General features: G+C 43.8%; 1 protein-coding gene across 1 annotated transcript in view; it reads right to left on the bottom strand.

Moving 5' to 3' along the window:
* Nucleotides 1-288: 288 nt before the first annotated feature.
* EPHA4 (EPH receptor A4) overlaps nt 289-12,285 on the bottom strand; it is a 199,234-nt gene continuing 187,237 nt past the window's right edge. The window contains exons 16-18 of the mRNA XM_015417638.1: nt 4,599-4,754; nt 3,455-4,321; nt 289-766 (exon numbers count right to left, since the gene is read on the bottom strand). Of these exons, the coding sequence (XP_015273124.1) occupies nt 4,207-4,321; nt 4,599-4,754 (271 nt within the window). The 3' untranslated portion in view covers nt 289-766; nt 3,455-4,206. The remainder of the gene's footprint in view (nt 767-3,454; nt 4,322-4,598; nt 4,755-12,285) is intronic.

Raw genomic sequence — 12,285 nt, 5'->3', positions numbered from 1 at the left:
ACAGAATCGTAACATTCAGGAGTATGTGTGTGTCTTCTCCCATCTGTTGCATAGCTCACCTACTGGCCTGGTAACTCAACAGCTCAGTGACAACCTGCTGAACTATCTTGAGATGCCATCAGAATGTTCACAGGTGATCCTGTGCAACAGGCAACACACAAGCACACACATGTGCATGCGCGCGCACACACTTACATGCACACCAAGGCCAAACATACTCTCACACATCCTGGAAGAGATAATAAGTTATTTTCCATTCTATTAAAAAATATTACCACAATGGCACGCTATCTGTAAAGTATCACTTGACTGTCATATACTTTTATAAATGGAGTTCTGTGCTATGGCACCTAACCCAAATGTCCATGATCATGACTTGTCGAGCTATGCCACCATTTGCATTCGTACAAATGCAGCAGTGATTTGCAAAAAAAGAAGACGCCCAATTTTTTTAAAAATAAACCAAGCGAGGAAAGAGAAGTCTGCAGAGCTTTGATATATATTCCTCAAGTGGTAGCAGAGAAAAAATGTGCTGGGGCCACATCATCTTTTGTTCTTGTTGCTGATAAAATAAATCCAAAAGAAGAAGAAAACTGGAGATATGCTCTTCAGGAAGCTTATCCTCAGTCTGTCTTGTCTACAGTCAGTGCTGAGGAAACTGGGGCAAGGGAATTCTGGAAAGCGTTGCCTCTGGTCTTTTGTCCTCCAAGGTTAACATGAGCACCAAGAAGTGTTGTATTCAAGGAAGCAGGATCCATTTTCCCTACTGGAGGAAAAAAAATAGCACATCAGACAATTGCTGTTTCTTCATACTGGCCACTCAAGGTCAACAGTAAGAAGCCCTGTTACTTTGAAAACCCAGTGCAATGAACAGGTTCAGCACACATTTTAGTTTCACCAACCAAGAGCTCCAGTGTGGCTATGACACTACTCTCTACATTATTTATTGTAAGGATTAATCCAGGTTAGATGATACCTTTCATTTTAGGGACAGGAAACTTCATCTGCTTACAAATTTAGCAATCATACTAATTATTTAACTTTAAATAAAAATACATCAGTTTAAGGTCATGATTCTTTCTTTGGAAAACAGGGTTCCTGTGTTGATTTTCTAGGGGTTAAGGATACCTGCACAGCACTGCTCTGATACAGAAATCCGTAAGCACAGTGTTGAAACGGCTGCATTCATAGCTCTTGCATTTTGTTAGGGCAGCTGTCAGGGTAGCCTTGTCAACTGATGAAGCTACTTGTACTGAAGTAGACCATTGGTCTGTCTAGTTCAGAACTGTCTACTCTGTCTGGCAGCTCTCCAAACAGAAAGAGGTCTTTCCCACATTTCCCACTTGAGGTTGCTTATCTGGGGAAAACACTGATTGAATTTTCAGCATGCACAGCGGATGTTCTTCCACTGCATAGCTCTCCCACTAAGCACTCCGGGGGGGGGGGGAACAGGATAAATATGAAAGGGCTGTTGTGCCTCTGGACAGAGATGGATATATCCAGTTAATGATGGCGAAAATAGGTTGACCTTCTGCAGTAGAAGGATACACAACACTTGGACATCACTGGGTAACGTCTGGTATACATGGGACAACTGTGTCCTATTTCAGCAAGCACAACCATAATCCAGAAAGGGCATCTTTGCTAAAGAATAGCAAGATTTCCCACAGGTGTTTGAGAGCAGGTGGAAATACCCCAAGTTTCTTGGCATTTAGGAAACAAAGGTGTTTGCTGGCAAAGTAATAATGCCACTGTTTTCAATGAATATCAAAGCCTAACATTTCCCAGAAAATTGGTGTTAAAAATGTGACTGCTTAAGTCACCTTTAAAAAAAAAACAACACCCATATTCTTCCAAAGAAAAAAGCTTTTATGGGTAATTCTACAAAAAGGTTTTGCTAAGCTGTCATGGTTTGACAGGATCCAAATTTAGCATCCTATGTTCTCAACAACTTGCTTTCAGAATCAAGTTCAGAGGAGAGGCTTGTGGTTAAAAATCTGTAAGTTGTTGTTACAAGTGACAAAAATGATGAGAGTGGCACTGGGAATATGGCAAGTTTGACTTGTTCAATTCATTTGGAGCTCCGGGCTTCCAAACAAATGTGCTTTCTTACAAAATCCAACTCAAGTGTCATCTTCTTTCTTTCTGCCACAGCTGCTGTCAGGAGTAGACAGAAATGGGGGAGGGGGTTGGCAGTATCAAAGCTGAAGACCTAATAGCTGGTGACGCCAACTCAAAGTCAAAAATCCAGTTGCAGTTTCTAAGAAGTGGCCTCACTTCATGACACTCATATTCTCTGCACCAGATCATCAGTGGCCCTAATTTCCATTATTTCTCTGTATGCTCCTCTGCTTACAGAACAGGCATGTGAAGCTGCAATCCTGTACGTACTTACTAGGCAGTAAGCCCCGTGGGTACTTCTGAGTAAACATGGGCAGCATACCATTATTTTTGATTGCCAGCGCAGAGTAAAAAGGGGCACAAGTGTAAATGAAATATTGCCTTTTCGTTATGATTCTTTGGAGAAAAATGTTAGTTGAAAATGAATGAGAACCATGCCTATGAGCAGCAGGGAGGGGGGAATGTGATAAACAACAGGGTGTTGGAAATATTGCTGGAGCACATCCTAACTTGTACTGGTGCCAAGAAACAGAAACAAAATATTGTGAACTTGTTCATTCACCACATCTTCCTCCATGTGCTCGGAATAGATGGTTCAAAGTTTAAATTGGAGCCTGGATTATCTCAGTACTAGCGGAAGTATGATCGATTTCATTGCACATGTTCTGTAACTGGCAAGATAGCAATGAATTGGTTGGTTGGCTGTGCACAGCTGAGCTAAAGAAAACTGGACTGATTATATATAATTGTCTACCATCCAGTTATCACCTATCAATGTATTTGTTATGTTACTTATCCATAAATGTAGCACAAAACCTATTCTAATGCAGTGCCTGTTGGGTTGATGTATAGCCAATGGAAGCACTGAGAAACTTCCTAAAATATAAGAGCATGTAAGTACTGTTGAGATTTCATTCTAACAACTTAGTACAGATTTAGGTTGACAGTTATCTGCAATACACAGATTATCTGCAATTTATTTTCTCTTTGTAGCGGAAAACTGGTCCTGTCTCCCACCCTTGTTTAACCTGACACTTACTTGTGGGATAGTTTCTTTGCATAGAGGCTGTGTGTAGAATACAATGTACATAGGTAGAAGCCATATGATTTAGATACCACAAAAGGAAGTACATAGAGTACACAATTTGAACCAACATATGCAGACTCTATCGAGACCTATTCTGCAGACAAACCAAACCTCTGCATACGGTACAGACCCTTATTAGATTCAAAAGAAAAGCATTATTATTTTACAAGTACACATCATAAATACATTCTGCTTTATTACTAATAGGGAAACAAAGACATAATGGGAAGCCATATTTCCACTGACCTTTTCAGTGGTGCACAAGAAAATGTCTCTTATGAGGGCAAAATGATGCATGTCTGGAAGATCCATAGTCAAGAATGGCTGGCTGATGTTTTCAAAAATGAAGACAGAGATAAGAATCCACATGGCATCATAAGAGCCAATATCACAACCTCCCCAAATCCGGTTATTCATAAAGGTTGCTCACTGCCTCATCTTGTAGGTGGGTAAATCTTTGTGTGACAGGCATCAATCAGCCAAAGGATGTCTGCCTTTGAAGGTTCTGCAAAGTATCACTGATGGCCAGAATATGCCAACATTTTCTGGTATAGAAGATTCTTCATTCCACTAAAAGATGACCAACTGTGGTTTATTTCACAAACCAATCACAATGATTGTAATCCCAATGGCTGTCGAGGGAACAATAGTACTTTCCTTCGTTCACACACACAGCATCTGGCAGCAAACACAGCATCAGAACCTGTATGTGTTGTTATACAGATACATGTATATTATATAATGTCGATCCACATAGAAGTATATTCCAAGAAACAATTTGTTCCAGGTCTGTTTTCAAATGACTGGTTGTCATTTCTGCAGGCCCCTCCCCGCAATGTTCTCAGCAATCTTTATATATCAATCAATGCTGCGAATCTTTTTTAATTATTATTATTTCAAACGGCGAGGAGGAGAAGTAAAAAAAAGTGCAGTTCTTCAATTAAAGTGCATGAATGAGGTAAACTAATTTCAAGAGTTTGAGTTTGTTCAGTACTGGTTCAAACAGGAACCATTCTGCCGTGCATTTGTTGCATTTGGGTCCTCATCGCCTGGACGCTGCTCAGAATCTTATTCTGGTGTGCAATGGCAGTAATTCCAATTCTTGCCAGGTCACTGCATGAAGCAAAAAAGATGCCAAAGGGTGAGTACTTGATGTGAGAGGCAAATCCAGCAAACACATTTTTAAAAGCACAAAAAATAAAAAGAATGCAAAGCAAGGTGGATGTATATAAATGTTAATGTCTGAAGGTACTGTAGAAGGCAAGTTATATATGTTCAAGACTCAAGGCATTCCAATGCTATAATGAATGTAATGATATGCAGCACAAAGCAAAAGAAGCCGATTAAATCCAGATTTACCAGTTTTTTTGTTATACCGCTGAGTACTTACTCCTGGTTCATATGCACCACAGCCTCTAGGGTAGTGTAGCTGGCAGCTGTGAAGTTATCCTTGTATCGCTCCATCTTAATAGCCTGGAGCCAATCACCAACAGAAACTACGGCTGAGAATTCAGGAGAACTTGGATCTAGCAAAGCTGTATTAGGCCTAGAGGGGAAAGAGAGAGAGAGGAAGAGTTGAGAAAGAGGTTTGCCTCAAAAACCAGCACGCAATCGAACCAGCATGCAAAATATCCAACAATTTAAAATACACTATCATTTGTACTCAGTACAGATACTTGAAATCACTACAGTGAGAGTTAGAGGTATATTTTTTGCCTCTGAAAACCTACCTTACACTGATTTAAAGCTTAACATCTCAATTAAAAAAAAACACTTTGCACAACAACTTTTCTTGTGGAAACACTGAAGTGAAATCTTATTGTTACTCAATCTGTCTTCTCCAAAGAGCATGCAGGAACATGGGTTGAGTTCAGACTGGCAGTTTGGCCCGGCAATCAAACGTTTCAGGAGCGTTTCAGTAGTGGATTAAAGGGGCAGATTCACACAGGCACATCTGTCAGGCGTCCCCCAGCTGTACTCAAGCCGTCTTGTGCCGCTTCCCTCCCGAGTTTAAAAAGTACCAGGTGAAAGTGGTAGCAAACCGTGTGTAGAGCGGGTTGATTCCGGTTCCCCGACGTGTGAACGCAAGCACTGCTAAGGTGGGAACAACCCTCAGCCGTTGATAATAGGCACTGGCTATTTCTGCGGCAGGCGCTCATGTGCATAGGCGCATGCAGTGGAGTGCAAAAACAGCCGCTAACAGCCCGCCAAGGACGGGCCGACAATGCAAATGCTCCCTCATGCTTCCCCCACGGTATCCTCCTGCCTCATTCACTGCAGTGTGAACGGGAATACCGTGAACAAGCCATTCCCGGTCTGTTCTGGGTCTTTGCCATGATTCCCTAGCGCTTCAAATTGCCAGTCTGAACTCGGCCATGATTTCAGTTCAGTTGAGAAAGTCCCTTCAGTCTTATGTAGCCTATCTGTGATAACCTAATATGTCTGTAACCCGACAGAAGAAGAAGAAGAAGAAGAAGAAGAAGAAGAAGAAGAAGAAGAAGAAGAAGAAGAAGAAGAAGAAGAAGAAGAAGAGATTGGATTTATACCCCGCCCTTCACTACCCAAGGGAGTCTCAGAGCGGCTTACAAACTCCTTTCCCTTCCCCTCCCCACAACAGACACCTAGTGAGGTAGGTGGAGCTGAGTGAGCTCTGAAACAAACTGCTCTTTTTCAAGAACAGCTGTGCCAGAACTATGGCTTGCCCAAGGTCATCCAGCAGGTGCAAGTGGAGGAGGGGGGAATCAAACCCAGTTCTCCCAGATTAGAGTCCGGGCACTTAACCACTACACCAAACTGTACTATTACTATAGTGTTTATCCTGAGCAGGTGATGCTATTCTCAAAGATGCATTAATCTAGAGAACTTAATGTGTCACCCAGGACTTCAAAAGGAAAGGTGCAGACAACCTAGAAGTGGTAGTTGCCACAAATGTGTATTTCTCCAGTAATGAAGCAATGTCATTCAAATGAAGAAAAGTTGGGGTGTGGTTGTCCAGGCCTCAGAAGGAAACTGAATGCAAGGCTTCAAAGGTACAGGGCCGAGCCAGAGGTTTTGGGTAGTCCACTCAATCAAGGACTATTTGTACCACTCCCAGCTCCAGCATGCAGGCTTTCTTCACATGCTGTCTCACCCAGCCATCTGAACTAGAATACTGCAGGATTTGCTGATAGTCTTTAGGAGCTGAGCAGGAATTTTTGTGGTCTCCTTCAGACTGGAGAGCCAGTTTGGTGTAGTGGTCAAGTGCGTGGACTCTAATCTGGGAGAACTGGGTTTGATTCTCCACTCCACTACTTGCAGCTGCTGGATGACCTTGGGCACACCATAGTTCTGTCAGAGCTGCTCCTGAAAGAGCAGTTCTGGAAAGTGCTCACTCAGTCCCACCTACCTCACAGGGTGTCTGTTGTAGGGAGGGGGAGGGAAAGGAACTTGTAAGCCGCTTTGAGACACCGAGTGAAGGGTGGGGTATAAATCCAATCTCTTCTTCATCATCATCTGATCTGCATTATTGGCAGTGATGGTTTACAATAAATAGACCTGGTCTTAGACTGGTTAGCTCCTAACTAGGCTGACTGGAATAGTGTGAGTTATTAGCATGTAGGTAATGATAACTTGTAAGTAGCTTGAGGCACCTAAAGATGAACAGTTTTCCCAAGACAGCTAACCACTGTGGCCAGGTGGAGGGGACTCCCTTGGTCCTAAGCAGCATCAGCTAAAGCCTTAGTTACTTTATGGCATGTGAGGGGAGAAGATGAAGCTTGGCTCTTCTCAATGCAGTCTGCTTGCAGGATAAACAAAGCCAAGAAGCAATGCCAGCTGAGTCGGGAGCCAGGTGATGGTGCCCAGAAATTCTGGCAGCTAGTTGAGCTGCCCATTAATGGTAACCCACACTGAAATAAATGTTTATTGGTATGTTGGTTTGGTATGTTGATTGGTCATAAATGAAACTTTAACCCATTAAATTAACTCATATTTAGTGTCTCTTGTCCATGTTTTCGAATGTGAGATCAATGTACACAAGTGGAAAGGATCTCAAAGATGGTGATTTTCTATGCAGGACAACACGTACTTAAGATCTTTCTGGAGATGCTATTCAACTTCTGCCTGAAGTGTCTGAAATCAGCAATATTGCTCCCCCATTTTGCTTCTAAAATATGCCACAAAGACAATCTTTTTTATATCAGGAGCATTTTGGACAAGGGAGGTAGTCCACCTTGGCAGGATCCCTTAATATAGCTCCTGTCTATATTAGAAGCTCAAATTTTAATATGTAGCAATTTATGGGTGGACTTATGCAAATTCTTAGTTTAGAATCTCAGAGTCTAGGAGAGTCTTCAGAAAGGCATGTTATACTAGCCAAGTTTGCAAGCAAGCTAAGTGCCTGCATGCAAAGCAGGGACAGCAGGGAGTTAATCCACTCTTTAATCAATCAATTCCTGACCGATGTATGTGCCAGGGCTGGCACAGAATAATGGTGGCTTTGATCTTTGCTTTGTGGAATGCTTGCTTCAGTTTCCCTTTCAGACATCTTCCAAGATAATTATTTTTTAAAAAATAACATGATCAGTGCATATACTGGCACTGTCTTGATTATTTTACTCCTTTTGCATATTACTGCTGGTTTTCATAGCCCACTGTGAAACAATCTATCAATACATTAAAGAAAAAAGACTACTGTCTTCATTTATTTGAAATATATAGCATCAAAGACTGGGCGTATTACTGACTTCCTACAGGTTATTGTCCAGGATTTATTTCATCCTGAGTGAATGTTACTTACTAGTTCTCAGGGTCGGGTCGCCCGCTAGGCGAACTAGGCATTTGCCTAGAGCGCGGGCCGGCCTTTAGGGTGTGGGAAGAGATGCAGGGCCAGCCGCCGCGATGGCAGCCCTTCCCTGGCTCCCTGGAGAAGGCCACGCATCTTCCAACCTGGAGGGCGCTGGGCTCGCCCGCCAGTCCCGCCGCCGCCTGCCTGCAGATCCTCCTGCTTCTACCGCTCCTCGCTCAGGTGCTGTGTGCAGCCCCCTCCCTCGCCTGCCTGCGTCTGCTCCGCCTCTGATGGGAGGACTCGCCGGTTCCTAGCGCCCCCTTGCCCTGCTGGGGGATCAGGGCACTAGGCATGTTCAGAAGCTCCTCCCTGGCATGGCCAATGCTGCCAAGCGCGCCCCCTGTGCCACCACCTTCGACTCCCTGGCACTGCCGCATGCTGAACTGCGGCCACTGAAAACATACAAGGTAAGGCAGGCGGGGGCACAGTGGCTTGCGTGCAGCCTCCCCCCCTTGAACCCTGCCACCCAGGCCCCGGGCCAGGGGACCCGCGCCCAAACACCGCCACAGCCCTGAGGCCCACACAGGCGCCTCCCACTCTCCTTCTGGGGAAAAAGCAGCAGAGGGGTCCGGGGTCCAAGCGAGGGTGGCCGCTCTGCCGAGGGGGGCAAGGGAAGGGAGGGAGGAAAGAAGGAAGGGCCCCCACCACAGCCCACCCACCATGGCACTGACCTGCTGCCTTCGGTGGCCGCCCTGGCACATCCCCATCTCGGTCCCGGCCACGCAGATGCCCCAGCGGGCTGGATCACCGAGGATGCACATGGTGGCGGCGGAGGGGGGGGAGGCAGCAAAAGGGAGGTCTCCAGGCCCCACCGGGAGGTTGGTATCTGCGCCCCGCCTAGGGCGCAGAATCACCTCGGGCCAGCCCTGCTAGTTCTTAACATCTACCCCACCCTTTTTTCTATAGCTGCTATATTTAGTAAGCATCAAAAGGGTAATAAGGATACTAAAAACAAAAGGGCATTTATTGTATAGACTTTGCTGTACAGAGAGCCATCTTTTGCCTTTCATGCTCACAAAAAAGGCACTTGTGATATTTTAAAGAATTCTGAATAACAGATCCTGTACTCTAGGAATAATTAAATGATGTTGCCAATCTATACCAGCAAACTGGAATCAAACACAACTTGAGGAGATTAAACAGTCAGTATTATGCATCCATCCCTCTTAAATAATTTAACACAGAGAGGGGGAAGCACTTGCCAAGCATCAGAGGCAGTTTAGAACAATCAGGAAGAAACAGGGTAGTAGCTGCCTCAGAGCCCTAATAGCCTATATTTGGTAAAGTAAATGGTAAGCAATGGTAACAGAGGGACATACTTATTTATACGTGAAAAACAGCTTTCTTCATGAGTTCGGGCTGTCAGCAGTTGAATCTCATAAAGTTTGGCTACTTTTAACTGCAGAATTTGTTCAAGGAGGCTGATTTAAGAAATATAGAAAGATTATTCTTTCACCTAGAAATGTGTGTAATTTTTAGAATGTTTTTTCCCCTTGAAACCTTGCCTCTGGTCAGCTGTGACACCTCATTCTCATGAATGAGCTGTCAATGCTTGAAAAACTGTTCTTTTATTCCTGCTCCTCTGAGTTCAGTTGTCCTGACTCAGTGAGATCCTTGCATTTTAACATTTGTACTTGACCGAATGATCTGCATGGAGCCTGTCTTCTCAAGAGGATACCCATTGGCGTGTATCCTCCACTCAGCAAATTTTGAGGCCCCCAGGAGATCCACAGTGCAATCCTAAACAGAGTTACAGTCTTCTAAGTCCATTGACACCAATGGACTTAGAAGGGAATAAGTCTTCTTCAGACTGCACTGCTAATCACACAGTTCCTGTAGTTTGGATCTCAGCTACACCTGTTTACAGAACGGTGTTGAGTAACACTCAGGGTATAGGTTCTCAGCCAACATAAGCTGCTCAGCCAGGTTCCAGGAGAGGCTTCCTTGTTGTAAAGGTTGAGGAAAAAGTATTACATTTTACTATATCACAATTTTGGTTTACTTCGCTTTCTTCAAGGGGGTAATGAATAATACATTGGAGGTGCCATTGGTTGGTTGATTTTTTTTAAAAAAATATTTTTACTGATGTCTTATCAGGTAAGCTTTTATGTTCCTAGTATTGTCTTAAGTAAGTGGTTTGAACTGAACCCAGCCCCTAATGGTGAGCAGGCAGTGAGTGCTTTGAAAAATGCCCACTGAAAGTTGAAGAAGAAGAAGAAGAAGAAGAAGAAGAAGTGATTGGATTTATACCCCGCCCTTCACTTGGAGTCTCAGTGCGGCTTACAAACTCCTTTCCCTTCCCCTCCCCATAACAGACACCCTGTGAGGTGGGTGGGGCTGAGAGAACTCTGACGAAAACTGCTCTTTCAGGAACAGCTGTGCCAGAGCTTGTGACTGACCCAAGGTCACATCAGCAGGTGCAAGTGGAGGAGTGGGGAATCAAACCTGGTTCTCCCAGATTAGAGTCCGCACACTTAACCACTACACCAAACTGGCTCCCCCTTTCAATTTGTTTCTTTATTTCGACTTCCAGTTTATGGTGACGCACAGGCAGACGCATCTCCCAGACCTCTGGGGATGCAATCTGCACACCAGCGTGTAAGGAGGGGGTGCAATGGGTTGCAACCCCCCCAGAGCCTTAGTGAAAGGCTCCTAGCCAGGGGGCTTTTGAGGGGCGATCTCTTCTCCGGTGCGATGCCGGAGAATTGAGGCGCTCCTCCGCCCCAATGGTCCTGCTGCTGAGTGTCCGCATGGACTTACTGCCGCTGACTGGGACAAGCGTGGGAAATCGAGCAAAATAAACAACTGCCGAGCGAGGCCGGATGGCTGACAACGAACAGTGAGTCGGGTGGAATCGAGCATGAGAAGTTAAAAAGAAACCCCTTACGAAGTGGTAAAAAGCGAGTGGGAGAGGGGCCACTCCTAAGCGCACAAACAAAATACAGAATAAAGGGGGGGGAGCGGAAGAGCAAGCATTTTAATCTGTTTTAGGAGACTTACCAGAGTGCAGCTAAGCGTAAGGGCGAATTTCAGAGACTTTGGCAACTTTTAAAGAAAGTAAACAATCCAAAAAGATGACGGGGAAGAAACCAGATAAAGACAAACTTGTGAAAGTGAAACTAGTGGGCAGTCCTCGAACAGAAGAGACCACTGAGCTTTCCAAAATGCTGGCAGATTCCTCCCGCCCTCTGCTGGACGAGATGACTAATATCAAGCAACAATTGTCAACAATAAGTCAGAGCTTGGCCTCACAGCAGCTACAATTGACTAAATCCTTAAAAGCAATGGAGCAAATGGCTGAGAAGGTGAAGGAAATGGACGCTGATACTAAACAAATTAAGAAAAAGGTGCAAAAGCTGGAAATGAAACAGGCAATGGGAGAAACACAACTTTTACAGTTACATATGGAAAAAGCAACTGCTGAGTGAAGCAATAGCCCCAATGACAGATTGGAAAGCGGAATATCTTCACAATGAGATGGATGTGCTCTACAGGTCCTATTCCTCATATATTAAGAAGAATAATCTGCCAGGGGAAATAATAGTAAGATTCTCTAAGAGACACATGAGAGACACTATCTTGAAAGTAACTACGGGAACACCCTTGAAAATCGGGGACCAAAATATCAGGATTTTAAGAGACATTCCATTTGATATAAGACAGAAGAGAAAGAAATACAAAGAATTAATCCTTTTTCTACAAACAAATAGTATCAGATATAGATGGTTAATTCCAGAAGCCATCATTTTCAAACTCCACGATAAAAAAGAAAAGATTGACTCTGTTCTTAAAGCATGGGAGTTTTTAAGAGCACAGCTGGGGGAACCAGCTGAGGACAGGAAGGAAGAAGAAGAAAGCATATCTGATGGTGAATTGGACTCGGTGTCTTCTGATGAGGACTCTCCCACCAAAAACGGGGCGGCTGCCCCCAAAACTTCATATAAATTGAGGATCAGAAAAGATAAAAAAAATAAAGGCTGAAGGACTCTGAATTGTGCCTGAAAATATTATAAACATTGTGGGATGCTCTGGGGGTTTCATTAAACAGATATAATGATGAAAAAGTTATACGACTTAGCATAACTGACCATTTTCAATGTATTATCAGCATGTTAGATTAACATTGATATAAGCAGTTGTAATGATCTCTTATTCTTGGGTTTTTAGTCATTAGTGGGTATCTTTTCTTTTTCCTTAGATGTAGTTCCCCTTTCTCTTTTTTCAGTTATAGTTTGTAGTGTTGAAAAAATAA

The sequence above is a fragment of the Gekko japonicus genome, unplaced genomic scaffold (assembly GCF_001447785.1).
Source record: "Gekko japonicus isolate JY-2015 unplaced genomic scaffold, Gekko_japonicus_V1.1 scaffold38, whole genome shotgun sequence".
NCBI lineage: Eukaryota > Metazoa > Chordata > Lepidosauria > Squamata > Gekkonidae > Gekko > Gekko japonicus.
This window is presented reverse-complemented; position numbering and strand designations above follow the sequence as displayed.